This window comes from Dreissena polymorpha, chromosome 1, assembly GCF_020536995.1.
Source record: "Dreissena polymorpha isolate Duluth1 chromosome 1, UMN_Dpol_1.0, whole genome shotgun sequence".
NCBI lineage: Eukaryota > Metazoa > Mollusca > Bivalvia > Myida > Dreissenidae > Dreissena > Dreissena polymorpha.
Window position 1 is genome coordinate 138,457,492 of NC_068355.1, and position 27,667 is coordinate 138,485,158.

At 39.0% G+C, this 27,667-nt stretch overlaps 2 protein-coding genes and 1 long non-coding RNA gene across 5 annotated transcripts in view; all 3 read right to left on the reverse strand.

Annotated features, from left to right (window-relative positions):
- LOC127851781 (protein FAM234B-like) overlaps nt 1–12,032 on the reverse strand; it is a 16,543-nt gene extending 4,511 nt beyond the window's left edge. The window contains exons 1-10 of the mRNA XM_052385654.1: nt 11,871–12,032; nt 10,457–10,870; nt 7,450–7,584; nt 6,810–7,001; nt 5,753–5,895; nt 4,026–4,200; nt 3,271–3,415; nt 1,838–2,002; nt 820–913; nt 1–142 (exon numbers count right to left, since the gene is read on the reverse strand). The exon at nt 1–142 is cut by the window's left edge and continues 53 nt beyond it. Of these exons, the coding sequence (XP_052241614.1) occupies nt 1–142; nt 820–913; nt 1,838–2,002; nt 3,271–3,415; nt 4,026–4,200; nt 5,753–5,895; nt 6,810–7,001; nt 7,450–7,584; nt 10,457–10,870; nt 11,871–11,877 (1,612 nt within the window). The 5' untranslated portion in view covers nt 11,878–12,032. The remainder of the gene's footprint in view (nt 143–819; nt 914–1,837; nt 2,003–3,270; nt 3,416–4,025; nt 4,201–5,752; nt 5,896–6,809; nt 7,002–7,449; nt 7,585–10,456; nt 10,871–11,870) is intronic.
- LOC127851786 (uncharacterized) lies at nt 7,592–9,438 on the reverse strand. 3 transcript variants are annotated; one of them, XR_008035954.1, is made up of 4 exons: nt 9,368–9,438; nt 9,264–9,289; nt 8,328–8,353; nt 7,592–7,912 (listed from the first exon to the last, which is right to left on the reverse strand). It is a non-coding gene; the product is annotated as an uncharacterized LOC127851786 (long non-coding RNA). The 3 variants fall into 3 exon arrangements; XR_008035958.1 differs by lacking the exon at nt 8,328–8,353 and adding an exon at nt 8,589–8,614; XR_008035956.1 differs by lacking the exon at nt 8,328–8,353 and adding an exon at nt 8,719–8,744.
- Nucleotides 12,033–23,135: 11,103 nt separating the features above from the next.
- LOC127854557 (uncharacterized) lies at nt 23,136–26,830 on the reverse strand. Its single transcript, XM_052389653.1, has 3 exons — nt 26,825–26,830; nt 23,935–24,584; nt 23,136–23,868 (listed from the first exon to the last, which is right to left on the reverse strand). Exons 1-3 carry the CDS (start codon nt 26,828–26,830, stop codon nt 23,136–23,138), a joined length of 1,389 nt encoding a protein of 462 aa, XP_052245613.1.
- Nucleotides 26,831–27,667: the final 837 nt, after the last annotated feature.

The following is a 27,667-nucleotide window of genomic DNA, read 5'->3' on the forward strand; positions in this document are numbered from 1 at the left end:
TCCCGTTGCGGCCTTGAGCTCTAAAAATAAACACGTCACGGTTTAATGCGTCCGTGCGCGCCACTAGGTCGGAGGTGACGTCATACTTGTTTGTAGTCAGGTTCCATAGGATACTTCCGTCTCTGCCGTCAACGATCACCGTCTGCAAGTCGCATGAGAGCGGGTAAGTACATATGGGCTGTGCTCTGTGAAAAGGGCTTAAGTGTGTAAAGTGTCGTCCACGATTGGCATGTGAAGTCCGCATAAAAAAATCAGGGACAACACTTTCCGCTTTGATGATATTTGTCAATAAAAGAAAGTCTCTTCTTTTGAAAAAAATCCAGTGTATGCGGAAAGTGTCGTCCCTGATTAGCCTGTACTAACTGCACAGGCTAATCTGGGACGACACTTCACGCAGATACATTCAACCCCCTTTTCACAGAGTGAGGCTCAAATATGATTGCACAAGACTAGCACAACCGGAAGCGGGCGTCGGGCATCAACGGAGATTAATACACATGCTGATTCCCGCTGATACTTTTTGCCGGAGAGAGTGACTTTAATGATGAGGCTGATGCTGTCAGAGCATGTCAGAATTTCTTACGAATAATAAGTTCGTGTAAGTTTCACAGTTAAAACCTAAACATTTCTATTATTGATTATATTTGTTTTGATTGCCTCCTATTTCGGAAATTTCAGTTATGTATGGTCATTGCAATTGTCAACAAGATGCCAAATAGAAAACCTGAAGTGTCTCTTACTTCGCTAGTTTAATATAATAAACCGGAAGTGGCCCTTACGGCGTTGATGTTAGTAAAAAAAAACGAGAGAGTCTCTTACGTCAGTGGTGTTATAGAAGGGCCAGGCCCCCACGCTCCAGTGAACCATGAAGTCCAGCACATTGTCGTCGTTGAAGTAACCCGGGGCAGGCGTACTGAAAATGTCAGGTCGCAGAATAACATCTCAAGATGAATATAATTATACAGACGTATCAGTATCTCGTTTGTGGTTGTTTGATGTCATTGTTGCGATGACGTCTGAGATTCATTCAGTCGGGCTCCGAGAAAACAGGAATCAATGCATGTGCGTAGTTCGGTCCGCACAGGCTAATCTGGGACGACACTAAACGCTCAATCTTTAAGTCCAGTTTGCCCAGAACGAGGCTTATTTAACAAAAAATATTGGCTTCGGGCAGCTCATGAGAACCACGTCGTGATTCCGACTCTGCCCGAAGCCAATCTCGCATTTGCTAGTTAATGTTCGGATATCGCCGCGTGAAATTCACATGGAATATATTGTGACAAAAAATAAATAAAAATCTAGCAATGAAACATTGGCTAATTCAATAAGGTTCACTGATTTTTTTTTTATAGATTAACTTTATTTTACGAAATATTCTTTGATTTTGAGTATTCATGTGGCTGTTATATGTTCAGACGTATCCTTATATTCTCGGTGCCTGTGTGATATAACTGTTGTGCTGATGTATGTGATTCAGTATGGTTTAATTTGGCTGCTACAGGGGTTAAGCGTCTTGAATGTGTTCTGAGTATTGCAGCATTAGTGATGAGGTACACGATGGTGACGAGGGGTATGCTTGCAATAAATAAGTACAAGATTAAGAGGACAATAGTTAAAGGATATTTAAAGGATCTGGACGGCGAGGCTTAAGGTGATCACGATAATTATAGCGACGATAATGCTGATGATAACAATTGTGGTGGTGATGACAATGTAAGATGAGGTGGTGGAGAATAAACATTGTATCCTGATAACGAAGAAGAAAAAGACGACGACAACAGAGAAGACAAAGATAATGATGATACTGATGCTGATGATTGGCTTACTAGACGCCTACCTGTACGACTCCCTGTCCTCGAGATGTATCTTCCAGATGGGAGCCAGCGTCTCCCCGCAGTAGAGCACGAGATCGCCGTTGAATGAGTTCACCAGGATGTCCTTTACCCCGTCCCCATTCACGTCAACCAGAACCGGGGGCACCATGACGCCCTTGTCCGGGCTCCTGTGTACGGGAAATAGGCATTAAAATAAGCATCAGAACTAGCATATCCTTGTCCCATCTACTGGTCACCGGTATCAAGCATAATTTTAAATATAAGAAATATCACTACCCTTTTCTGCACAATTTGGACGGGAAATAGGCATCCATATTAGTATCATAAATTATCAACATTCTTCGAAAGTGTTGCGGACGGGCAAATAAGCATTTATAAATCAAATTTCGCTAACTTTTCAGAACTCATATAGAGCGAAACATATGTATCCAAATATCATGTATCGACCGAAAACTGCCGATGGACGATCACCCGAGGGCGTGAAATGTTCATCAATACAATCATGAAATATCGGCACCATCACAGCCTTGTATATCAAGCATCTGCGGTACCACCCTGCAATCTTTCGAGAACAAATAGGAAATAGGCATGACATATCAAATATAAATATCGTAATTTTTTCGGGGACAAAGAGACAAAAATCATACATGACTTATCTCATATAGGTGTCGTCATTATTATTCGGGGACAAAGAGACACGGAATAGAAACAATATATCGAATAATTATTTTGTCGGGGACGAAGAGAAAGCAAACAGTCAAGACATATCGATTATATGTATCGTCATATACTTGTGATGCTTACAGATCAGATATCGACACATAAACACATTTAAGAACGAGAAATAAAAATGTCTATCGACCCAATACATTATCGATCGTCCAAGCATATTGGAACGACAAATGTAACACATAAAATACAGATATTAAGTAGTTACAAGACCTCATAAACCTATTATATATTATTTGCTACCGTATATATTATTACGAGCACTACACGTATGTGACATTTGCGATTGAATGTATAATACATATTTTTTATTAACATAAATGTTGATGACGTTTGGTATTTAACTTGTGTTACTCGGACAGGAAAATGAAATAAAAAGTAGGATTGAAGTGTCTTCCCAGATTAGCCTGTGAAGTTCGCACAGGCTAATCAGACACAACAATTTCCACTTTCACGATAGTTTTCGTTAAAATGAAGTATTTTTAAAAACGAAAATCCAGTTTAGGCGGACATCCCTGATAAGCCTGTGCGGACGGCACAGGCTAATCTAGAACGCACAAGAATTATATTCCATTTTTTTCAAAGCAATGATCTTTTGAATAAACATAAATTGTGTTGACGTTTAATATTTCGATAAAGTTATTAAGACAGGAAAAGGACATACAATAACAGGACTGTGTTACAATGTTCTAAATTCTGTACATACTCCATGATGGAAATGGAACCGTTGGCTTGGCGTTCCTTGTACCCCCATTGGGTGTAAGCACCCTGCGTGTTGCGCACGGGGTGATCGTGCGGCAGGCCACGCACATAGCGGTAGAAGTCGGGCACAGACATCGCTATCAGCTGTCCTGAAAACGAGGTCACAACGATGTACGTGTGGTCTCGATGGTAACAGATACCTCGTTTGGTATTGGTAAGCATTAAGGCCTATTTAAGACTTATTGATTGACCGCCATCTTAGAATCCCGTGTATTACATCACTGCGTTCAGGTATCCGCTATGATCCGAGAGTAAGGCTCGTGATCAGCGGTGAATAATCCACTAAACAATTGATAGCTTACTAAGAGGAAAGATTATAGCTAAAGATATGTCATTGCCCATGGGGTAACCAGTAAATCCTTTTACAAGGCTTTCTTTATCTTTTCTTTATCTTTTTAGCATGAAAAATCCAAAATCCGTATTTCCACAGACTTAATAGTATGTACATGATATTTTCTGTCAACTTTGCCATCTTTATTGATAAGCTACAAAAAAGCAGTACCCTTTTGCTTTTTAGTTATGACATGTACTGAACATCTACCTGAACTTGTATGTCACGTATTCAATCAAAAGAATGTAGGATATTCGTACTCACGACTATTTCTCTTCATTCTTACACAATACAAATAAGCTATCAATCATAAGCAAGTACATTAAAAATGAACGCCGACAAGAAAAGCAGTAAGCAAGCGTTCCTACCGCCGACTGTCTCCCCGCCGGTGCCAATGAGGATGTACTTGGAGCCGTCCTTCCGGGTGTGAACGACCGGCGACATGTACGTCTCCTTGTCGTTTGGCGTTTTCATGTAGGATCCAATGAACTTGCCCGTCTTGCCGGAAACCATCAGAATGTGGCCCGAACGTCGCGCGTGCACCTAAGGAGCGCCGGAAGTGGCCAGTGAGTTACATGAACGCGTTATTCGTGAAGTCAGATTATAATTTCTAACGTACGTCATCCTTACATTAGATTCCTTGTCCCACAATTACAAATACATTAGTTTCAACGTTTACTTCTTTAATGATTTGTCGTTAAATAAAGCTTCAGTTTTCTGTTCTAACGAACTTATCGCGTATTTTCCAATAAGCAAAGAAAATATAATTGTTAATTATTAGCAACTGAGCCGAACTTAGTAATGATCTCATTTCAATTGCAAAGATTATGGTAGATCATGTTAAAATATAACAATTTTTCGAACCGTTGTTGTATATCAAGCTATTAAAAAAAATCGAAGTGACTATACATGAGTCGTTCGGATTGTTAACGTTTAAAGGGGCCTTTTAACAGATTTTGGCATATTTTGAAGTTTGTCATTTAATGCTTTATATTGATAAATGTAAACATTGGATCTGAAAAGCTCCAGTAAAAAATCAAGAATAAAATTTAAAAAAAGCAAAAAAAGAAGCCGGTACAAGGGGCTCGAACCAGTGACCCCCGGAATCCTGGAGATAGTCTGAAGTAAAAACGCATTAGCCCTCTCGACTATTCCGCCGGGTATATACAGACAAAGTATTTTATACCTTATATAATTTTTTTCAAGTTTGTCAATTTACCAAACCGTGAAAAGATCCCTTTAAAGGGGCCTTTTCACGGATTTTGGCATTTTTTAACTTATTCATTAAATGCTTTATATCGATAAATGTAAACATTGGATCGTAAAAGCTCCAGTTAAAAATCAAGAATAAAATTTAAAAAAGGAAAAGAACATGGCCCGCACTAGGTTTCGAACCAGTGACCCCTGGAGTCCTGCCAGAGTCCTGAAGTAAAAACGCATTAGCCTACTGAGCTATTCCGCCGAGTACATATACATGAAGTATTTTATACCTTTATAAGCAATCTTCGTAGTTTCACAAAATTTAACGACAAAAACAGAACTCTCCAAATTATTCAATCGTTTCGCGTTGCAACGCTTTATAATTTTTAGGTTTTCAAATCGTCAAAAGATGCATATAATGGCTATATTAGACCATGGTAAATGTTCAGTATAACTGTTTCCTCACAAATATCATAACTAAAACGAAAATTTGCGAATCTGAAACAACTTTTTTCAATTTTGTCAATTTACCAAAGCGTGAAAAGATCCCTTTAAGTGGCCCTTTAACAGTGACATAACAAAACTAATCAAAAATTATCTTATGATATTACCCTGAAACCACCGGTGTTAAACTAAATGAGCTTCATCTTTGGAAAACGGAGCTTAATACATGTGCTTAAAGTGTCACCCCAGATCAGCCCGTGCAGTCCGCACAGACATATCTGGGAGGACATTTTCCGCCTCAACTGGATTTTCGCTAACAAGAGACATCCTTTAAACAAAGAAACGTAGGCGGAAAGTGCGGACTGTCCATGCAAATCTGGGTCGAAAATGTACTCTTATGCATTAAAACCATGTTTTCCAAAGCGAGGCTCAAAAGAATCCAGCCGATTACATTAGCCGGCACGGTGGGGTCGCCGCCATGGGAGATAACGATGTCATTCACGTCATCGCCGTCGAGGTCCGGAAGTGCCGCCGGTGCGTAGATGTTCCAGCCGCGGTTCTGGTACTTAGAGTCTAGCTCCCACAGCACCTCGCCTGAAACCATGGAAACATGGAAGCCATTATTGTTACATTTTCCTGGTCTTAAATCAACTCGATTTGCCATTTCGGCTCAGGTACTACTTAAAATTGCCACGGGTACTCTAAATTATACTAAAAAGTACCCGGGGTACGAAAAATATACTAAAAGGTACCACGGAGTATGGCCGGATGCCTTTAAGGGTATTTTCCGTTCCCGGGATACATTGTAGTAAACATATGAGTATCCGGTATGGTCTTAAGTACAACACGAGCCGACAATCACCATGTCAATCAAAACCATAAGTGAAGACTGAAAGGAGCATATCAAAGTCACATATGGTAGTTTATTCTCAATAGAAAGACGAATTTTAATTCTCTTCACTCACTTTTCATTTTAATAAGCGCTCACTAAAGACACTTTTTAAATTTAATAGGTTCCCGTGTTTAACCAATATCTAGTAAATGTTAACGGTTAACCAATCGTTCAATGTGTTAACCTGTTGACGGTTTATCAGTTGACATCACTTACTTATTCTTATAGGTTCAATTCAGAACAGATAATGTCGAGAAAACGAACTTAAAACGGAAATAACGCTCGTTATAAACAGATTTAAGTGATTTTTGAGCTGCAATATTATTCGGGCCCAATGATACTGTTTTATCACAAACGTGAGTTTAAACCATGTCAGTTTCATCCGGGTCGCTGTGGATTAATATATATATGGTGTCTGCTTGAGACCGGGAGGTCATTTATTCAATCACCATTGTTGGAGCGTTCTTTCGATCTCCCCCAAGTCACCAAGTACTGTTTCTGTCCAGGAAACGGACACGAGAGCGTTTTAATTAGTCTTAGGCTTTCGATGCAATTGAGCCAAATTAAAAAGGTTTGAATTTTACTTTAAACTAATTATAGCCGATGCGCCCCCTACCGTTAAGCGGGTTGATTGCGCGCATTTCCGCCAGGCGCCCCGAGACGATGCAGTCATCCACGCCATCCTGATTGACGTCGATGCCATGACAGAGCAGCTCAAATACTTCCGCGTAAGCGTTGGTCTTCCATAGCAGCTTCCCATCGCGGCCGCGCAGCGCCACAACCGCGCCTGCGCACGGAACTGTCAGTCCTGTATACGTAATTAGTAGGGATCACTTCACTGTCAACATTTAATTAATTGTTTAGTACAGTTTACCTCCCGAACATCATACAACATTACCCGGTAATTGGAATTTAAATACAACTAGGTATATTTTCCTGATTTGTCTTTTCATAAACCTAACAATTAAGGCATAGTAAGTCATGTGGAAGTTAACAAAATTACTACAAAGCCGGTGTTTGAGACGCGCCCTGAAAAACTGGGGTAAATGCATGTGCGTACAGGGTCGACTTTCTTTCTGCCTAAACTTGATTTTCATCAAGACGTGTCTCCCTTTAATCGAAAAATACAATAAAAAGTGTCGTCGCTAATAAGCCTGTGCGGACTGCACAGGCTACTATGGGATGGTAGTTTAAGAACATGCATTGGACCAGCTTTCACAAAGCTAGACACATTGTACAGATTACAGAACCCTGACCTTGTTTCCGACAGAAATCCGCCATATCCGGTTCGGTCAACATTGTTGAGACGTCTTTGCCCAACGCGACGCCTATAATGACGTCGAGGACGCCATCTTGGTCAACGTCAACAAGTCGAATACACGACTCAGTACCTAGCAACAAATAAACTCACATCTAATACCACAAAATGTTATTTTTAATGATATTTTACTGTCGCTTAAGTGTTTTCGACGAAAACCTTATATAATACTTTGATGCTAAAAAGTGTTATTCTTTTCTGATTCTTTAAAGACTTAACAATATTAAGATTCTTCATAACTGTGCAAAATATGACAATGTTTTCATTATATCTGGTTTTTAATATGCCATTGAAACATAATCTTTTTTATCCTCATGGACAATGCGGGTCAGGAAAATTACGCTAAAATATTACTCATGAAAATGCCACGTTCTCCTATACTTGAACATTCCACAGACTACCTACCCCAGTCGAATACACAGTCTACCAACCCCAGTCGGACACACGGTCTATCTATCCCAGTCGGGCACACAGTCTTCCTACCCCAGTCGGGCACACAGTCTACCTATCCCAGTCGGGCACACAGTCTACCTACCCCAGTCGGGCACACAGTCTACTTACCCCAGTCGGGCACACAGTCTATCTACCCCAGTCCGGCACACAGTCTACTTACCCCAGTCGGGCACACAGTCTACCTACCCCAGTCGGGCACACAGTCTACTTACCCCAGTCGGGCACAAGTCTACTTACCCCAGTCGGGCACACAGTCTACCTACCCTAGTCGGGCACACAGTCTACTTACCCCAGTCGGACACACAGTCTACATACCCCAGTCGGGCACACAGTCTACTTACCCCAGTCGGGCACACAGTCTACCTACCCCAGTCGGGCATACAGTCTACCTAACCCAGTCTGGCACACAGTCTACTCACCCCAGTCGGGCACACAGCCTACCTACACTCAGTCGGGCACACAGTCTATTTACCCCAGTCGGGCACACAGTCTACCTACCCCAGTCGGGCACACAGTCTACTTACCCCAGTCGGGCACACAGTCTACTTACCCCAGTCTGGCACACAGTCTACTTACCCCAGTCGGGCACACAGTCTACTTACCCCAGTCGGGCACACAGTCTACCTACCCCAGTCGGGCATACAGTCTACCTAACCCAGTCTGGCACACAGTCTACTTACCCCAGTCGGACACACAGTCTACATACCCCAGTCGGGCACACAGTCTACTTACCCCAGTCGGGCACACAGTCTACCTACCCCAGTCGGGCATACAGTCTACCTAACCCAGTCTGGCACACAGTCTACTCACCCCAGTCGGGCACACAGCCTACCTACACTCAGTCGGGCACACAGTCTATTTACCCCAGTCGGGCACACAGTCTACCTACCCCAGTCGGGCACACAGTCTACTTACCCCAGTCGGGCACACAGTCTACTTACCCCAGTCTGGCACACAGTCTACTTACCCCAGTCGGGCACACAGTCTACTTACCCCAGTCGGGCATACAGTCTACTTACCCCAGTCGAACGCACATTCTACCTACCCCAGTCGGGCAAAATCTACCTACCCCAGTCGGGCACACAGTGTACCTACCCCAGTCGGGCACACAGTCTACCTAACCCAGTAGGGCACACAGTCTACCTACCCCAGTCCGGCACACAGTCTACCTACCCCAGTCGAACACACAGTCTTTCTACCCCAGTCGGGCACACAGTCTACCTACCCCAGTCGAACACACAGTCTACATAGCTCAGTCGGGCACACAGTCCACCTACCCCAGTCGAACACACAGTCTACCTACCCCAGTCGAACACACAGTCTACCTACCCTAGTCGGGCACACAATCTACCTACCCAGGTCGGACACACAGTCTACTTACCCCAGTCGGGCACACAGTCTACCTACCCCAGTCGGGCACACAGTCTACCTACCCCAGTCGAACACACAGTCTACTTACCCCAGTCGGGCACACAGTTTACCTACCCCACTCGGGCACACAGTCTACTTACCCGATTCGGGCACACAGTCTACCTACCCCAGTCGGGCACACAGTCTACTTAACCGAGTCGAACACAGTCTACTTACCCAAGTCTGGCACACAGTCTATCTACCCAAGTCTGGTACACAGTCTACTTACCCCAGTCGGGCACAAAGTCAACCTACCCCAGTCGGGCAAACAGTCTGCTTACCCCAGTCGAACACACAGTCTACTTACCTCAGTCGAACACACAGTCTACCTACCCCAGTCGGGCACACAGTATACCTAACCCAGTCGGGCACACAAACTTCTTACCCCAGGCGGGCACACAGTCTACTTACCAAAGTCGGGCACACAGTATACCTACCCCAGTCGGGCACACAATCTACTTACCCCAGTCGGGCACACAGTCTACTTACCCAAGTCGGGCACACAGTCTACTACCCCAGTCGGGTACACAGTCTACCTACCCCAGTCGGGCACACAGTCTACTTACACCAGTCAGGCACACAGTCTAATAACCATTGTCGGGCACACAGTCTACCTACCCCAGACGGGCACACAGTCTACTTACCCCAGTCGAACACAAAGTCTACTTACCCCAGTCTGGCACACAGTCTACCTACCCCAGTCGGGCACACAGTCTAATTACCCCAGTCGGGCACACCGTCTACCTACCCCAGTCGGGCACACAGTCTACTTATCACAGTTGAACACAGTTTCTTACCCCAGTCTGGCACACAGTCTACCTACCCCAGTCGGGCACACAGTCTACCTACCCCAGTCGGGCACACAGTCTACCTACCCCAGTAGGGCACACAGTCTACTTACCCCAGTCGGGCACACAGTCTTCTTACCCCAGTTGGGCACACAGTCTACTTACCCCAGTCGGGCACACAGTCTTCTTACCCCAGTCGGGCACACAGTCTACCTACCCCAGTAGGGCACACAGTCTACTTACCCCAGTCGGCACACAGTCATCTTACCCCAGTTGGGCACACAGTCTACTTACCCCAGTCGGGCATTTTTGTTCTCCAGTTGCCAGATCTCTTCTTTAGCGCAGCACTCTGGGCCGCCGAACTTCCGGTGGGACCAAACACGTACTCCTTAACGGTCGGTGTGACAAACCCGATAATATATCCGATACCGAAAACCAGAATCCCCGCCCCCAGTGCTATTGCCGCCCGCGTGGGCGAACAAAACGCGTTCCCATACTTCCGGTTTCTAGATTGCGAAAACTCATAGGCGGTACCATGTCCGTTAATATGTGATTTTTTTGAATTGAGCAGAGCATCAGTGTCCCGAATAACTACTTCCGGTGCGTTTAAACTTGTAATATGCGATGACGTCACGTCGTTTTTGACATCATCATTCCAGTCTTCGTCACTGTTTTCGGCGAGAGGTAGCTGATTGTAGTTGGTTGTGGCTGCATATAAGAAAACTCTGTATAATTCACTGCATGATTATCTCAGAAGTCTTATAATATGCTAGCAACAAATGTGTAGTGTTCTGAGAAAACTGGGTAAAATGCATGTGCGTAAAGTGTCGTCCCAGATTAGCCTGTGCAGTCCGCCAAATGTTTCATGACAAACGCGAGGTTCTTTCTTAACTCATTTATGACTAGTAGACTCTCCTATCCTTCTAAATTGGATCAATTTATTTCCAAAATTAGGGATTTCTATTATATTTATTTCTATATTAAGAATATTTATTACAGAAATTCCTTAAGCAAACAGTGTAGACCCAGATGAGACGCCGCATCATGCGGCGTCTCATCTGTGACTACGCTGTTTGCCAAGGCCTTTTTTCTAGAGGCTAGACATAAATGGGTTAATGTATCCGGTATTTAAATATAAACACACAAGTATCCGACTGAATTGTTATTGCTGACACTCAAGCTAAAATTGCTATTAAGAACATACAACAATTTATATATTTTTTACGTTTGGTAGTCGTCTCGAGCAGAAAATGGTGTACTGACCAAGCATTTGTTTTATGCTTTTGTTCTATTAAACAATACATACAGAAGGCCAAAAGCCCAAATGGACAAGTAAGCCAGAATATGACCATCCTTACTACACATAGTATAATTTGTCAGAGCACGCTCTTTCATGCTCGGATTACAATATAAGCCATAACAAATGAGTCTCGCCCTGACAAAACCGGGCTTAAAGCATGTGCGTAAAGCGTCGTTACATATTAGCCTATGCAGTCCGCACAGGCTAAACTGGGACGACACTTTCCGGTTAAACGGGAAATTCGCTAAAAAGAGACTTCCTTTACACAAAAAGGAAAATAAAAGCGGAAAGTGTCTTCTCTGTTTAGCATGTGCAGACTGCACAGGCTAATCAGGGACGACAATTCACGCATATATATTTAAGCTAGTTATTTTTCCAGAGCGCGGTTAAAATACTTGAACGACTTACCTGCCATAGTGAAATACTATCCACAACCATCCTATGCCTCTTTTAGAACTGAAATTTCGTGACGGATTGATGGTTAACTCTTCACCAATATTTTCTTATCTCGTCATAGTCATTGGGAAAGACATTGAGTTGGACAGGTGATACTTCATGAAATTGGAATACCATCACCATACCTGTTCAAAAGGAATTATCATGGGCTTCTTTTCATAATAGGATTGTATAATTGTATAAAGGTAGCAAAATAACATGGTAGTTGTCCGCGTTTTAGACCATTTAAGGTGATAGATATTTCCGCATATTTCATGCTGATAGTAAACATTAGCGATTAACACAGGAATTAGCCTGGTACTCATTTGAGCGTTTCTTCCAGATTATGAAATCTTTATTAATTTTGGTAGTTCATTGATAATGGTACTTCATTAAATTCGGTAGTTCATTTATTGTGGCAGTTAATATATTTTGGTTGATCATTGATCTTCGTTGTTAATTGATTTTGGTAGTTCATTCATTGTGGTAGTTAATTTATTTTGGTAGTTGATTGTTTTCGTTGTTTATTGAATTGTGTAGTAATTCGATTATGGTTGCGCATTGAGTGTGTTTCATTGATTATGGTGGTTAATTGATTATTGTAGTTCATCGATTACGGAAGTGCATTGATTATGTAAGTGCATAGCTTCAAGTAGTTACTTTCATTATGGCTGTTCATTATTATTAGTTGATCATAACAGATGCGAGTAGATACAAACGGGTGCGAGTTGACCAAAACGGGTGTGAGTAGATCAAAACGGGTGCGATTAGATCAAAACGGGTGCTAGTTAATCAGTTTGGGTACGAGTTGATCAAAGTGGGGGCGAGCTGAGTAACTTGGGTGCGAATGACTAAATTGGTATAGGTTGAATGAACGATAGCGAGTTTAATCGGAAAGGATAACACTTCATCAAAACAGGTGCGAGTTGATCCAAACGGTTGCGAGTTGAGCAAACTGCATGCAAGTTCATCAAAATGGGTGCGTTTTTACCAAAACGGGGCGAGTCACCCAAAGTAAGTTCAAGTTCATCGAAACGGGTGGTAGTCGATCATAATGCTGCAAACTGACCGACAGGGGGCGAGTAGACTAAAAACGGTTGCGAGCTGACCAAAATGGATGCAGTAGATAAACAAGGTGCTTGTAAGCTGATAAAGGTAAGAATATATCCGAGGATTTAGGAACGAGATAAAATAGACTTGTACTAATTACCTGAGGTACAAAATGGCTTTATAAACCCCTTGCAGTTGGTACTCTCCCGTAGATAGTCTTAAAATGAGATAAAGATAATACAAATTGTCAAATTTAGGTCAACTGTTGATATTATTTTTAACGACCTTTAAATAATACATCGCGAGTTGGCGCCACCTCCTGTTCGTGGCTCTATCTCTTTTGGAAGAATGTACTACATCTGCAAGAACAGGGGCAGGATCAACGGGGTGTTCAGGGGTTTACACACGGGCAGGAAAGAATGTAAACCTTTCGTTAAGAACTTTTTTGCAAATATCTTAAGTTATTTATATACCTTTGCAAAAATCTTAAGTGCAGAAAAGACAATTTTTCTTGCAGTGTGTGCCGTAATCTTTATATTAAAGAAGAAACCGTTGAATAGGTCACAAATCGGCGCCAAAATCTGACGTTGCGTGATGCATTACTGAATACATGAATGCAGTATTGATCGAGTTTTTTACCAAGAACACATGCTTATTAAATAAAGTAATTCTGAAATATATCACATTGCCATAAGCAGCATAAACAACTGTCTTGTATGCACTAGTTGAAATTCTTTAGAGAAAATTGTTTTAAAAAGTTCTTTGAAATAAAGCTGGTGTGTTTACATCCATCAAAGTTTAATTGGAACCCCAAAAAGTCACGTGATCCTGCACCCTGTAGAAGCCACTGTTTTTTTAAATGCATGCACTTGCCTATGTTGAAAGCAATCGATTAATGGCGTAAGCGCTTTAATTGAATGGAAAGTTACACAGGCAAAAACATGGATTTGGTTATTAAAACTCAACCATGTAACAACTTATAACGGCCTTTATGTTCACAAATGGGCTGTGATTGTATGGTTCTGTACATTTGTGGATGAATGAAACTTCGCTGAATCGCACTGCATTGTCCGATTTGTAAACTTATCCGAAATATTTTGAAAATAAACCTATAAAACCTACCCACCATGTAAATTTAACCTTAAAACTTCCGGTCCTTCGCGCCACCTCGGAAGTAGCATTGTCAAATTTATTAATGCATATTTAAAAAACAGGTGGCGTCAGTGCTTAACGGCCGGGTAAATGAAATCTAAGTATATGGAAGAGAATTATTGAATAAACCGTCAGCTAATGGTTAGTTGAGACGACACGGTTTTGATAAGAACTTTGCCCGTACCAGTCAAAGATATGGATCAGTTCAATTACCGACATTGATAAAATTTAAGATGTAAAAATAATTAAAATAATTATCGGATAAGCGAAAGAAATGAAATAACAACCAATGGCAAATACATTTTTCTATGATTCGGATTTCTTATCCCGCTTTTACGTCAGGCGAAATCGGCGAAATTTGTAAACTTCTTTATGCTTATCTTCTTCTACATGATTATTGTCTGGCTTCTAAAAGTTTAAATATGGCGGGCAACTAGCTTACGATAACATTGGTTTTGTTTCCTGCTCGTGTCGATCTGGTCGATGCTAAAAACGCTGAGTCACTTCTAAACTGTAAAACGGTGTTATTGAAAATGAGATATTTTATTGAGTTCATGCTCTTCAATGTATACACAAAATAACCAGCATTAATTTATGCACTATCTGACCCTAATGTGATTTCCGACCTTTCTTAAAGCGGTAGTTAAGTTCGTCTTCAACAGGTGTGCGTTCGCATGACCTCGCTGTCTTGTACAGAGATATCAGGATGACAGACGATACCAGTGGGTTTGACAGACGACAGCTTGGTCCAAAAGTAGAATGATATGTGTTGTGTTCTGAGAAAACTGGGCATAATGCATGTGCGTAAAGTGTCGTCCCAGATTAGCCTGTGCAGTCCGCACAGGCTTATCAGGGACGGCACTTTCCGCCTAAATTGGATTTTTGCCAAAAAGAGATTACATTATAACGAAAAATGTTATAAAATCGGAAAGTGTTGTCCCTGATTAGCCTGTGCGGACTGCACAGGCCAATCTGGGACGACACTTTACGCACAAGCATTATGCCCAGTTTTCTCAGAACGCGACTCATATGAGGAGCATGCATTGTAACAATCCGTTTTGCAATAAAATCATCGCAAATGTATTTGCAATAATTTTATTGTGAGTGTCTAACTGCAATGTGAAAATTTTATAACAACCCGTTTTGCAATAAAATCAGCATTCTTGTATTAAGTAATTCAAATGGATTGAAATAGTTAAAAGGGAGTTTCAAATGTTGTATTTAAATAATATTGTTTAAAAAAATAGACACAACAGTACTGTGAGTTTAGACTTAAAATTAAAATGCATGGAAGGTGGTGCATTTCGAGATTTAATACGATAAAACAACACAGAATGTGTATCAAAAGTGATTTCAACCAATTTAGTACTATAGTTAAGATAACGCAAAAATGCAATAAATTATGGAAAAAACGTGTAGACATGTTTTATTGCAATGTGAATTTTGTGTAACAACCCGTTTCGCAATAAAATCATCACATATATACTTATTGTTTCATATAAATTTGGAACGGTATAAAGTAAGTTTCAAATGTCGTCTGCAAAAGTAAATATGATAAAACAAGGCTGAATGTATATATAAAGGGATGTTTACCAATTTGGGAATTAAGAGAAGAATTCCCAGAAGTGCATAATTTTATTGCAAAACGGGTTGCAGTGTATTATTGTATAACGTTCTAATAACTGTATTTTGTTTATGGTTTTCATCCTCCGACATTTTTTGTGAAATTAATCTCATAGTATAGATGCATAAAAATCAACGCACATTTTTGTAATACATAGTATTTAAATTTAATTTGTTCTTTTAGTGTACTTGTTTGTCTAACAAAACGCTGTATCACTCATTTTTACTCTTGTAATATGTTTATGGTTTCATCCTCCAAATTTTATGTACAATTTAATTATTAAATTAATTACATTCATCATTTATACATGTGTATATTTGTCGCGCAAAACCTTAATATTGTAGTTGCATATTGTGAATTTGCAAAGACGTGTTTGTCGAGTTTATTATTTATATTTAAAGATAGATTAATCATTTATTAGTCGAACAAAACTCTTTATACTGCATATTTTGTTATTTGTGTAAAATCACTAAAAATGTATTATTATGTATGTGATAAACCTTATGCGATCAAGATTATATTTAGCTAAATGCAATTTATGTTAACGTTGACATAAATATATGTTGATGTATGACTAACTATTTGTGAATTACAAAAGACTGCAAAGTTTACGTCAATAAAAATTCTGTCTGTCTGTCTTAATATACTACCAACTTGAATTATTTGTTTTTTATTTTGAACTTCACAAAAGCTGTAAATATTTGTTGCTGTTGTATTTATTTCAGCGAAGAAAATTGTTTAATTCTCGGAACTAAATATTTCATTACAACGAGGTATTATCAATATGGCTAAACTGTATTGTTAAAAAATAATGAGGCAATAGCCAGCGTTAACACAGGGGTTCATTACAAAACTGCACTACAAGGTTTGTATAAATGTTTACTGAAAACTTTGATTATAAAGGATTATTCAAACATGCCAAACACACATTCTTTTAAAATCACTTTTAGTTTAGAGTTTGCTTCAATGAAATGAGAGGCATATCACTTATATTATATCATGTACTTATCTTTATAAATTAAACTTTAAATATAAAAGGAACTACGTTTCGTATTTTGTTTGATATATCTTACTCATCTGGGTCTTCGCTGTTTGCCAATGCCGTTTTTCTAGACGCTAGGCATTAATGGGTTAGTTATTAAATTCCGAATGCATGATGTTTTAAGCAATAATTGCCAAGTCCAAGGCCCATAACTACGCACTAAGTCAACGGACCGGTACGAATTTTCACACTTCATCAGTATGTAGACTTGCATACCAAGAATCAGCTCAATATCTGAAAGCGTTACGTATAAAACCTCCGGAAAACGGTTAGTATAGCTCTATAGAACATTTCTAAATCCAATCTAATGTCGGATTTGTAGATGATCGTGAATGTTCATCTGTGTTGATGATGGTGAAAGTTAACATGTGTTGTGGAGGATAAACATTTTATTAGGACTATACTTTAACACCTTAGAGGAGGTTTGAATTCAAAGAGAAAATACAATTACGGTTATATGTCAGTCTTACCATATGATACATTTCTTAATAAAGGTTTTTAATTGTCAAAGATTGCTTTCCTTATTCACCAGATTTCTGAAATCTAAAGCTTTAAACATCAGTGTTTATTTCACACCAATCTTTAAAGCTGTAGACTTCGGCCCGAAAAAGAATAATAGGGCTCGCTAAAGCTGGCCCTATTTTCTTTTTTCTAAGCCTCACCAGATAAACTTTCTCCATCTCGGCACGAACATTCATTATATACCCGTTTAATGCTTTTAACAAAATACAGGTTGTATCAATCGTTGAAATAAAAAATCCCGTATTACGCTACTCGCTGTTTCAAATTCCGTATTACCATACTAGCCGGACTACTTTCTTCGACCCATTTAATGACGTCACATTACGCGCACCGAAAATAGGAAATCCCCATATTACGCAATACATTACGTAGTACATCGTGTGGCGTCATTTCTGTGACGAAACACAATAGTTTTATTTAAACTCTCTGCCTCTGGAATTTAAGGACATGTCGGACGTGGTGTTTTTTTTTACAGTAAACTATTTGTTTAAAACGAACGAATGCAGAACCTTTTTTGGAGTGTGTGTTTATCATGCATAAATGTAAAGTTCGATAGGATTACAATAAAATAGTGTGGATTAAACTATGTTTCGATAAAGCCATGGAAGAATAGAAGTGGAAGTGCATATCGTTTCAACGCTTTTGTTATAAACATCGGATCAAAGTTGTCAACTTAATTGTTATAAACATTGGATTAACGATGTCATTAAGGTAAGCGTGTCGGAATCCTGTGTTTTCCGGGTTCAAATGTTTACACGGTAATTTACATAAACTGTATTCATACGCGTCTTAAATAAACTATGGCGTACCGTTTAAGTCATTGTTTTGTCAGTTTTGTTAAAGCAAAAATACAATTGTTAACTGTTTTAGTTAGTTGTTGTATATAATAAAAGGAATATTACGCTAGCCAATTGTTCTAAGAGTTTGTGAACTCGTGGCTTGTGCTATTTCGCATTACACTCGAGGCTCTGCCTCTCGTGTGATACGTCATCACACAAGCCACTCGACTGAATACAAACTCTTGGAACAATTGGCTAGCGTAATATTCCGTATGTATTCTCTTTGTGGTGATTTTAATGCAAGGGTAGGGCAGAAATCGGACTGTTTTTCAAACAGCAGATGACGAAATTGATTTTTACACTTCTCGGGTATCTAATGATAATCAAACGAACGCATTAGGCGACAGATTACTGGAGTTATGCAAAGATCGTGATTTACGAATATGTAACGGTCGAATAGGGAGCGATGTGAGTGTTGGTACATTCATGTGTTTTACGCATAACATCAATTAATTTGGTGAAAGCGTGGTTGATTATTTGCTGGGTATATACACTCATTTTGACCACATAAGGAATTTCTGCGTTCAAGATTTTATCGAATTTTCAAATCACGCACCACTCACATTTGATTTAAAAACGAAGACAAAATTATCTGTTCATGTAATAAACGCGGAAAGCTATTACGTTTAATGGGATAATAATTAAAGTGATATGCTATTAAAGGATATAACTACAGGAGTTAATCGCTTATGCCATAACCGATGTCAATGCAAAGAAAAAATCTAGATATGGGTGACATGGTCGACCGATTGACATTGCTTTTAAATACTAGTACATATGTAAATACATACTTTAAAAAGGCTCGAAAACAACATAAATACTCACAGTTTTCAAACCCAACAACCAAGTAAGAAATGGTTTGATAATGAATGCAAACAAAAACGAAATATATATATTGAGAAGTTAAACACGAACAAATGTTGTTATAAAATGTAAAGCATGATAACATTAAAATATGTGTGTGTTTAAATGCTTTTCCACATGGAAAGATAATATTGTTTTTAGCTAACTACCGAAAAAACCTGGATGTTTTATTATGCGATGCTAGGAAAAAGCAACAGGAGACTTGGCTTGACTCTAACAAAACGGCCTCAAAATATTTTATTGGTTTAAACTTATTTATTACGACAAAGTAACATATTCACAAGTTACATGACATTGACATAGGATTGGGCTGAAAGGCGAACCTTATTGGAGCCCTCTCCCGATAAATAATATATTTACGTATGACATTATGTCATGACGTCGTAGTAAATTGACAATACAAGATGCAAAATGCAACTTACAAGTCCAAAAAACATAATACAGAATGCAACGTATATACAAGTTCACTAACATTGGTGGAAAGAAACACAAGCAATTTTACAGGGGAAAAGAAATAGAAATTGAGGGGGGGGGGGAAAGGAAACATAAACAGGAAAAAGTATTGATTTCGAGGTTGTAAACGGTCATGTAGAAATTTATGGAGAAGAAGGGTGGCAGAGAGAAGAAAATGGATGGCGGCTAGAATCTCTTGGTTGATTTTATGAAGCGCTGAACATGGTCAAATATGATACAATTTTCATCGGCAGAAAGCGAAGGATCACCAAATAGAAAAACATATAGTGATGGAGAACATATCTGCGATACACTATTTATAAGCTGAGCTCGTTCTACACTGAACTTAGCACAATGAAAGAAATAGTGGTTGCAGTCTTCAATTTCGTCACAAGAATTGCAGTTAGGCGAGTCATTAATGTTTTTTCTAAAAAGATGGGCAGCAAGAGAACTACAATTGGTGCGAAGACGTGTATGTAAAATTTGAAGATTTCGCGGCCCATGGTAAAAATGTTTTGGGCTACTGGAAGGTTCAGTGTTAGTATTCAACATATTTTTAAATGCGGCAATAGATGGTGCATTTTGAATATGACTTGGCAAGGAATTGAAACTGGCGATGGTTGAGGGTAGAAATGTGTTCTTATAGAATGATGTTCGGAAGTTGACGTTTTGAATGTCACTTCTATTTCTTAAAGAGTACGGGACAGACTGACCTACTGTAAGCGGGACAAGATTAGCAAGGTAATCAGGAACATGCGAATTTTTCATTTTGTAAAACATAATGAGTTTGTGTTTAATTCGCCTAGATTCTAAAGTTTCCCAACCGATTTCTGATTGAAGTATTTCCATAGATACTAGTTTTGTTGTGCCAGTAGCAATTCTTGCTGCTTCGTGTTGAATTTTTTCGAGCTCATATTTTTCGGCCTGTGTGCAATTGTCGAATAGGATGTCACCGTATTCGAGAATTGGACGAATAAACGAGATGTAAATAGTTTCCTCGGATTGTCTATCAAGTTTGAATTTAAGTTTTCTCATTACGTTAATTCGTTTCCAACACTTTTCTTTTATATAATTTATATGGGTTGACCAATTTAAATTTTCTGCCAGAATTACACCTAAGTGTTTGTGAGAAGAAACTTCTTTAATTGGAGTGTTATTCATAATGAGTGTAGGGTGAACATGGTCATGTGTGCTTCTAGATACATGTATAAGCAAAGATTCTGTTTTGTTCGGATTGAAATTTACAAGCCATTCAGACGCCCAGTCGGATATTTTTGTTTGTTTTATTCAATATCATACATACAATGTAAACATGTATATGATCATACAACATAGTGATTGTACATAGCAATAAAGTTCAGACATGTTATACAAGATATGCTAATATATATTTTTTTTTAGAGAGAAAAGAAAAGAACAACAGATGAATAGTTATGAAAAAAGATGAGTTGTATAAAGTCAGAAGAAAGCATACTGGACTTGTGTGTTTTGTTGTATATTCACAATGATATTGTCAGATTGAAAAAAAATATACATAACTATTTTAGAGAGTTAAACTAACATTAGAGTGAAATGTATATAAGTGGACAAAACATTATGAGAATTTAATCCGATTCCATTTTTGTTCAAAGATTTGTAATGTGTCATTACTGAGGGCTATTTCTTTCTCAATCTGGATTTTAAGTTTAAGACTATGGACAAAACAATTAAAATTTGGAATTTGTTTTTTGTACTTCATGTTTAAGATGAAATATTTCATCAATATAACCATAAAATTCACGATATTATTACAGTCAATTGATTTCAATGAGTTAATTCCGAAACTTACATTTAAGAAAGATAGTTTAACGTTTAGTTGATGTTGTTCAAGAAAAGATATTAATTGATTCCAAATAGGCTGGATGTGTTTGCACTCCCAAAAAAGATGTTCTATAGTTTCAATGTTTTCACTGCAGAAGTCACACAGATTTGAGTTAGATAATTTGCATTTAAAGAGATATTTATTTGTAGCTATAATTCTATGGATGTATTTATATTGAAAATTTCTCAGTGTGCTTTCAATAGTTGCTTAATATGGCATGGTAAATATATGTTTCCAATTAAGTTCATTTTCTCCAAAAAGGACTTGCCATTTATTTTGGAATTTGGAGTTTTCTGTAGGGTTTTTAATTTGAGGTGTGTAAACTATTTTGTTTGTTTTGTTTTTTCTTCCAAGTATGTTTTCTACAAATGTTGTTTGAGTACATGGTGTATTATTTGTATTGATTTCAGATTTAATATGTATGGGTATGCTTTTGATTAGTGTGTAGTACTTCAGAAAATTATTTGAAGGTATTCCGTATATGTAGCATATATTATTAAAAGAGCAGAAATCCTTAATTCTGTAGTCAAATAATTGATCGACATATTTAATGCTTCGTTCAAACCAGTTTTTATAGAAAAACGTCTTTTTGTTTGAAGTTATGTCTTTATTATTCCATAAAATTGTTTTACTGCTGGTTTGGGTTTCTAAGTTATGAGTGACATCACTCCACGCTGATAGAACATCAGACCGAAATATGTTTTCGTTTGCAATTTCATGTAAGATAGTATTGCTGATGTTACATTCAAAGAGTAAGGAGTCACCATATTTTTTTTGGATTTTCTGGTAGAATAATTTCCATTTACTCGTATTGGTATTATCTAGGTATCGTTTAACCCAGCTGCATTTGACTGCATTCAAGAATGAGTCAATGTTCGTTAATTGGATACCTCCATTTTCTACAGATTGAATTAACTGAGTTCTTTTTATTTTATCAGGTTTACCGTCCCATATGAAATTAAATATTGCTGATTTTATATCGTTAATAACATCATTTGGTGGATTTGGGAGAACTGTTAATACATATATTAATTTAGGAAGTGCAAACGTTTTCAATACTGTGTTTTTTCCGATTAGTGTAAGTTTACGATGATGCCATGATTTTAAGCAGTTTTTAAAATTCTGTAATTTAGGTAGTATGTTTTTAAGAACTGTATCCTTTTCATTATTTGTGAATGTAATTCCTAACGTTGTGGCTTCATCGGATGTCCAATTAAATTTCATTTCTTTTTTATATAGAACATAACTTTGTATTAATTTACCTACTCGTAGCACAGTACATTTACTTTTGTTTAGTTTAAGACCCGATGTAATTCCGTAAAGCGTTAGCGACTCTATTAGGTTATGGAAAGAATCGTAATTGTTATTTAAAAAATAAGTTGCATCGTCAGCAAATAGGGATTGTTTGATTTCTTCGTCAGGTTCTAGTGATATGCCTTTTATGAGTTTATTTGATTGGATGTGATGTGATAGATACTCGATGCAAATAATAAATAGCGATGATGAGAGTGGACATCCTTGTCGAACCTCTCGTTCGATTTTAAAACTGTTTGAAAAGAAGCCATTGTTAATGATTATACTGTTAATATCGGTATAGAATAGTTAGACCCATTGAATGAGACTTTCACCAAAGTTCATATTTTTTAAACAAGAGAACATAAATGAATGATCAAGCGAATCGAATGCCTTTTCAAAGTCTGCAATGTGTTGAATACAGTCTGTGCTGCACGAAACCACTGACTCATCAGCTGGGAGCCGCCCATCAACAAGTGTTTCATCCTTTAATCCCAGGACACTCTCCGGGCGGTCGAACCGCAGTGCTGATCAGGCACTACGGGTCAGTGGTTAGCTGCCAGCTCTTCTCCTCCCTCTTAATCCATAGCCAACTGGACGCTCTCTCTGCTGCTTGACCTAGTCTCCCAACAGCCCTCTTTCTCTCTCCTCCCCTGATTCCTAGGGCACTTAGCATCCTCCACAGTGATTGTGCGGGAAAGCCTCTGGCGCCAATTTCGATCGGGAACAGCCATGTTTTCCAACCGCGGGAACTGAACTGGTCTAAGAGATCAGTGTATTTGGCTTTCTTCCGCTCATATGCCATGTCGCACCTTGATTCCCATGGGACGGTGAGTTCAATGGTCACCAGCTTCTTGTGTTTGGTGGACCATATCACTATGTCAGGCCTCAGTGTAGTTTGGACAATATCGGGAAAGACCAACTTCTTCCCTAAGTCGACTTTCATCTCCCATTGGTCTGTTTCATCTAAGATCGACGTGTTTCTAGGAGCTTGCTTTGTGGTTGTTTCCCCTGCCTTGACAAAGTTGATCTTTGTAGATGCTGTTTTCTTTGCTGTTCTTTTCTTCCTTCTCTCGCGCTCAAGTACATCTGCTAGCTCCCTAAGGACAGCATCATGTCTCCATCTGTAGCGGCCCTGTGTCAGCGAAGTCTGACATGATGACAGGATGTGTTCCATGGTGCCTGGCTTATTACAAAGACTGCAACTTGGGTCTTCCACTAGACCCCATCTGTGGAGGTTGGTTGGGGATGGCAGCAGGTCGTAAACTGACCTTAACAGGAATTTGAGTCTTAGCGGCTCATACTGCCATATGTCTGCCCAAGTAAACTTCCTCTACGTTGTTGTCCATTTGTTCCAGGCACATTGTCCACCCATTTCAACTGAACGGGCTCTTCTGCTCTCCTCTTCGCTCGCCCTGATTTCCTTCTGCACCATCTGACTCCTCTCCCTTTTATCTGCCGTACTCCATCGCTGTGGTTTTATCATACCAAGCCCTTGTCTGCCCTCCGTAGTAGTTCCGACGATGTCTTTGTGTCTCAGTATACTTTCAGCTTGGGACACCGCCTGGCTTGCCGACCACTTCCTTCCGGTTCTAGTCTTTATGCCTGCCATCCTGATCAGGTCATCAGAAGATTCTTTCAGTGTCACCACCATCCTGGCCTTGGCAACTTTGTACTCCTCAACAACTGATGATATTGGGAGTTGGAGCTGGTTGGTCCTCCCATATAGTCCGATGCTGGTGAAACTTGGTGGGACCCCTAGCCATCTACGGAGGTATCTGCTGATGGTTCTTTCAAAGCCTTCCACAGTAGAAACTGCTATCTCATACAGCATTAGAGGCCACATGAGTCTTGGTAACAATCCATGTTGGTATAACCATGCCTTGAATTTCCCAGGAAGTGATGTCTGGTCTATCTGCTTCAGACCTTCTTGGAGTTGGTTATTGGTGCGGTTCGTGCTGCTTGTGTCATTAAGGCTGGCATCGTTCTGGCAAAGAATATTAGACCAGGATTATTTGAATTATTGAAATAGTTTATGCATTCTTGGATAAGACGAACGTTTTCACCAATGTAACGTCCTTTTATGAAGCCAGATTGTGATTTTGAAATGATTGATGGTAATTTTTTTTAATTCTGTTTGCTATACTTTTAGTTGCAATTTTATAATCATTGTTTAGTAAACTAATCGGGCGCCAGTTTAATAAGGATTCTAAGTTTTTTCCAGGTTTTGGAATAAGTGATTTAATACCTTGTTTTTGTAGCGTAGTTAAGTTTTTGTTGTGAAATGAATAGTAAAGTGAATAAATTAGATGTGTTTTTATATCATTCCAGAATATTTTATAAAATTCGATTGTGGATATTTTTTGTAGATCATCGTTCAGAGTGTTTGCGGCAAGAGTTGGATTTTCGACAATGATTGAGAGTGAGGTATCATCAGCAAATAATCTTATGTTTGCACAAATGTCATTAACAATGTCATTGATGTAGATAAGGAATAACAAGGGACCTAGTATAGAGCCCTGGGGGACACCGGCAGGTACGACATTCCAATGAGAACAGGAACCTGGTAGGACAACTCGTTGTCTACGGTTGGAAAGATACGATTTAAACCAAGTTAGCATAATGTTAGATATTCCAATTTCGTTTAATTTAAAAATTAGGCCGTCATGCCACACTATATCAAAAGCTTTTGATATATCGCAAAAGACAACTCTGACCTCTTTCCCCGAATCAACAGCTTTGGGAAACATATTATAAAGATACGACAATTGGTTTGTTGTGGAATCGCCAGGTAAAAACCCCGATTGGTACGGCGTCAGGATATTGTAGTCATGCAAGTAATTGAACGTATGCTTGTAAACTATTTTTTCGAAGGTTTTTCCAATTGTATTTAGTAATGATATTGGACGGTAGTTATTTACAAGACTCGGTCGCCGGATTTAAATATTGGGCAAACATTTGCGTCTTTCCAAATTGACGGGAAGGATCCCGTGCGAATGGAATAGTTGAAGAGCGTACACAAAGGACCAGACAATTCTAAGGACAATTCAAGGAGCAATCGATTATTTAGTCCATCAGGACCAGAATCTTTTCCTAGAGGCAATCCCTTAAGAACTAGTTCTACTTCATATGGTTCAAGAATAAGTTGACCGATGCTTGATTGGGTTCTATTTGTGACTGTCGGTAATGTTGGTATTTGGCAGTGGTCAATATTTGACTGGGATGTAAAAACATTGTTAAAAATATTTGCTTTGTCGAATGCATCATCAATTATTTTGTTGCCATATTGGATTGGTGGTATTTCGGAGTTTCCCGAGGATTTAATAAAAAATTTCAATGTGGCCCACCAATTTTTGGAACTTTTGATTCTTGATTTTAATGTTTCGGTAAGTTTGTTAAAATAATTTCCTTTCGAGCATTTTATAAATTCTGACGTTTTGTTTCTAATTGTTCTAAATTTTTGCCACAAAAATGGTGTATTAATATTTTTTACTTTACGATAAGCGCGTTTTCTTTTCCGAATATAACGCCGTATATTATTGTCTAGCCAGGGTGGGTCATTATTACGAATGAGGACATCTCTGTTAGGTATACATTGACTGGATAATTTAATTATGTTGTCACTTATGTTTTTTGCATAGATGTCAATATTTTCGTTTTGTAATGAGTCCCAATCAAAATTGGAAATATCATGACGCAGTTTAGAAAAATCGTCCTTGTCAAAGAGCCAGACGTGTCTTGAGTAAGTACGTTGTCGATTTTTATGAAGTTTTAATAGAGCATAAATAGGACAATGATATCTTGTTGTTTGACTTAGAAATGGGTCAGCAACACCACTGGAAAGAATGATGTTTGGGTTTGATGTTAATATTAGATCAATTAAGCTTGCCGAAGATTCTGTAAAGTGCGTGTTTTCAGAAATTACTTGTGTAAGTGAGAACTGATCACTTATGGACTTAAGCTTAGATGCTGATGTCGTGACATTGGCATTCAGGTTAAAATCGCCAGTTATAATAATGTCTTGGATACCAGTATCGAAAGCTAGATGTATTGGGTCTGTGAGAGCGGAATGTTATTGGGGTGTGGTATTTGGGGGTCTGTAAAAGGCTCCAAACAGCAGAGGCCGGTTCGAGACAGTAATTTCAATCCAAATACATTCAACACCAATTATGTCTAAGTCATCTCGCCGCCTATGAAAAAGGTTTTCTTTGATATAAACCGCTACACCCCCATGTCTATCCTGACGGTCGATGCGTTCGGGAACTTTGAAAGAGTTCATCAGAAGTTCTGTTCTCGGAATATCATCATTAATCCACGTTTCAGTGAAGGCAAGAATGTCGAAATCGTTCAATTCAGTATAAAGGGAAGTAGGCTCTGAGCGTTGTAATGGACAAATGAGAAATAGTGTTATAGTCAATGTCGGAATCGACAGAGGAAGTGACGGAGGAGATCGACGGTGTTCGAGACGTCGATAGTGGGCCTGGATTTGGATGGACATCGCCTGATAGCATCAGGATAAGAAGAACAACCAGTGAGTTCGTAAGCAAGCATGTACAAATCAACCGCGTTGTAAACATAGTGTTTTGCAGCGGGGCTTCACTTGGTGGGAATCGGGATCGCTTAGAATTTGTATGAAACTTGATATGGGCATTTTGCGTAGCAACAAGATATATAGAGAAGGCAGACCGGTGATCTTGATGACAGTAAATGATGATCATAAAAAGTGTTAAAAATCTTAAGTTAAATTTCGGGAAACTCAAGCTGGCTTTGACTTTTCTTAGTTTCATGTTACTCCACTGGGGATGATGTAGGAAAGGAGATGAGCCAGCATGAGTATGATGTTATCGAAAAGAGACAAGAGATAGTGAGCCGCCATACGAGAGAAGAAAGAAAGAAAGTAAATGAAGTAAATGATGAATGATAATATTTGAAAAACATTAGGAGTGTACAATAAATGTATATACATGTATTTAACACAAGCGCACGCAGTCGTTAATTATTTGAGTTGCTTCAAGGTAATGTTGTTTTCATAAGGGCATGTTTTGGAAACGTAAATGAATAGGATGCTCA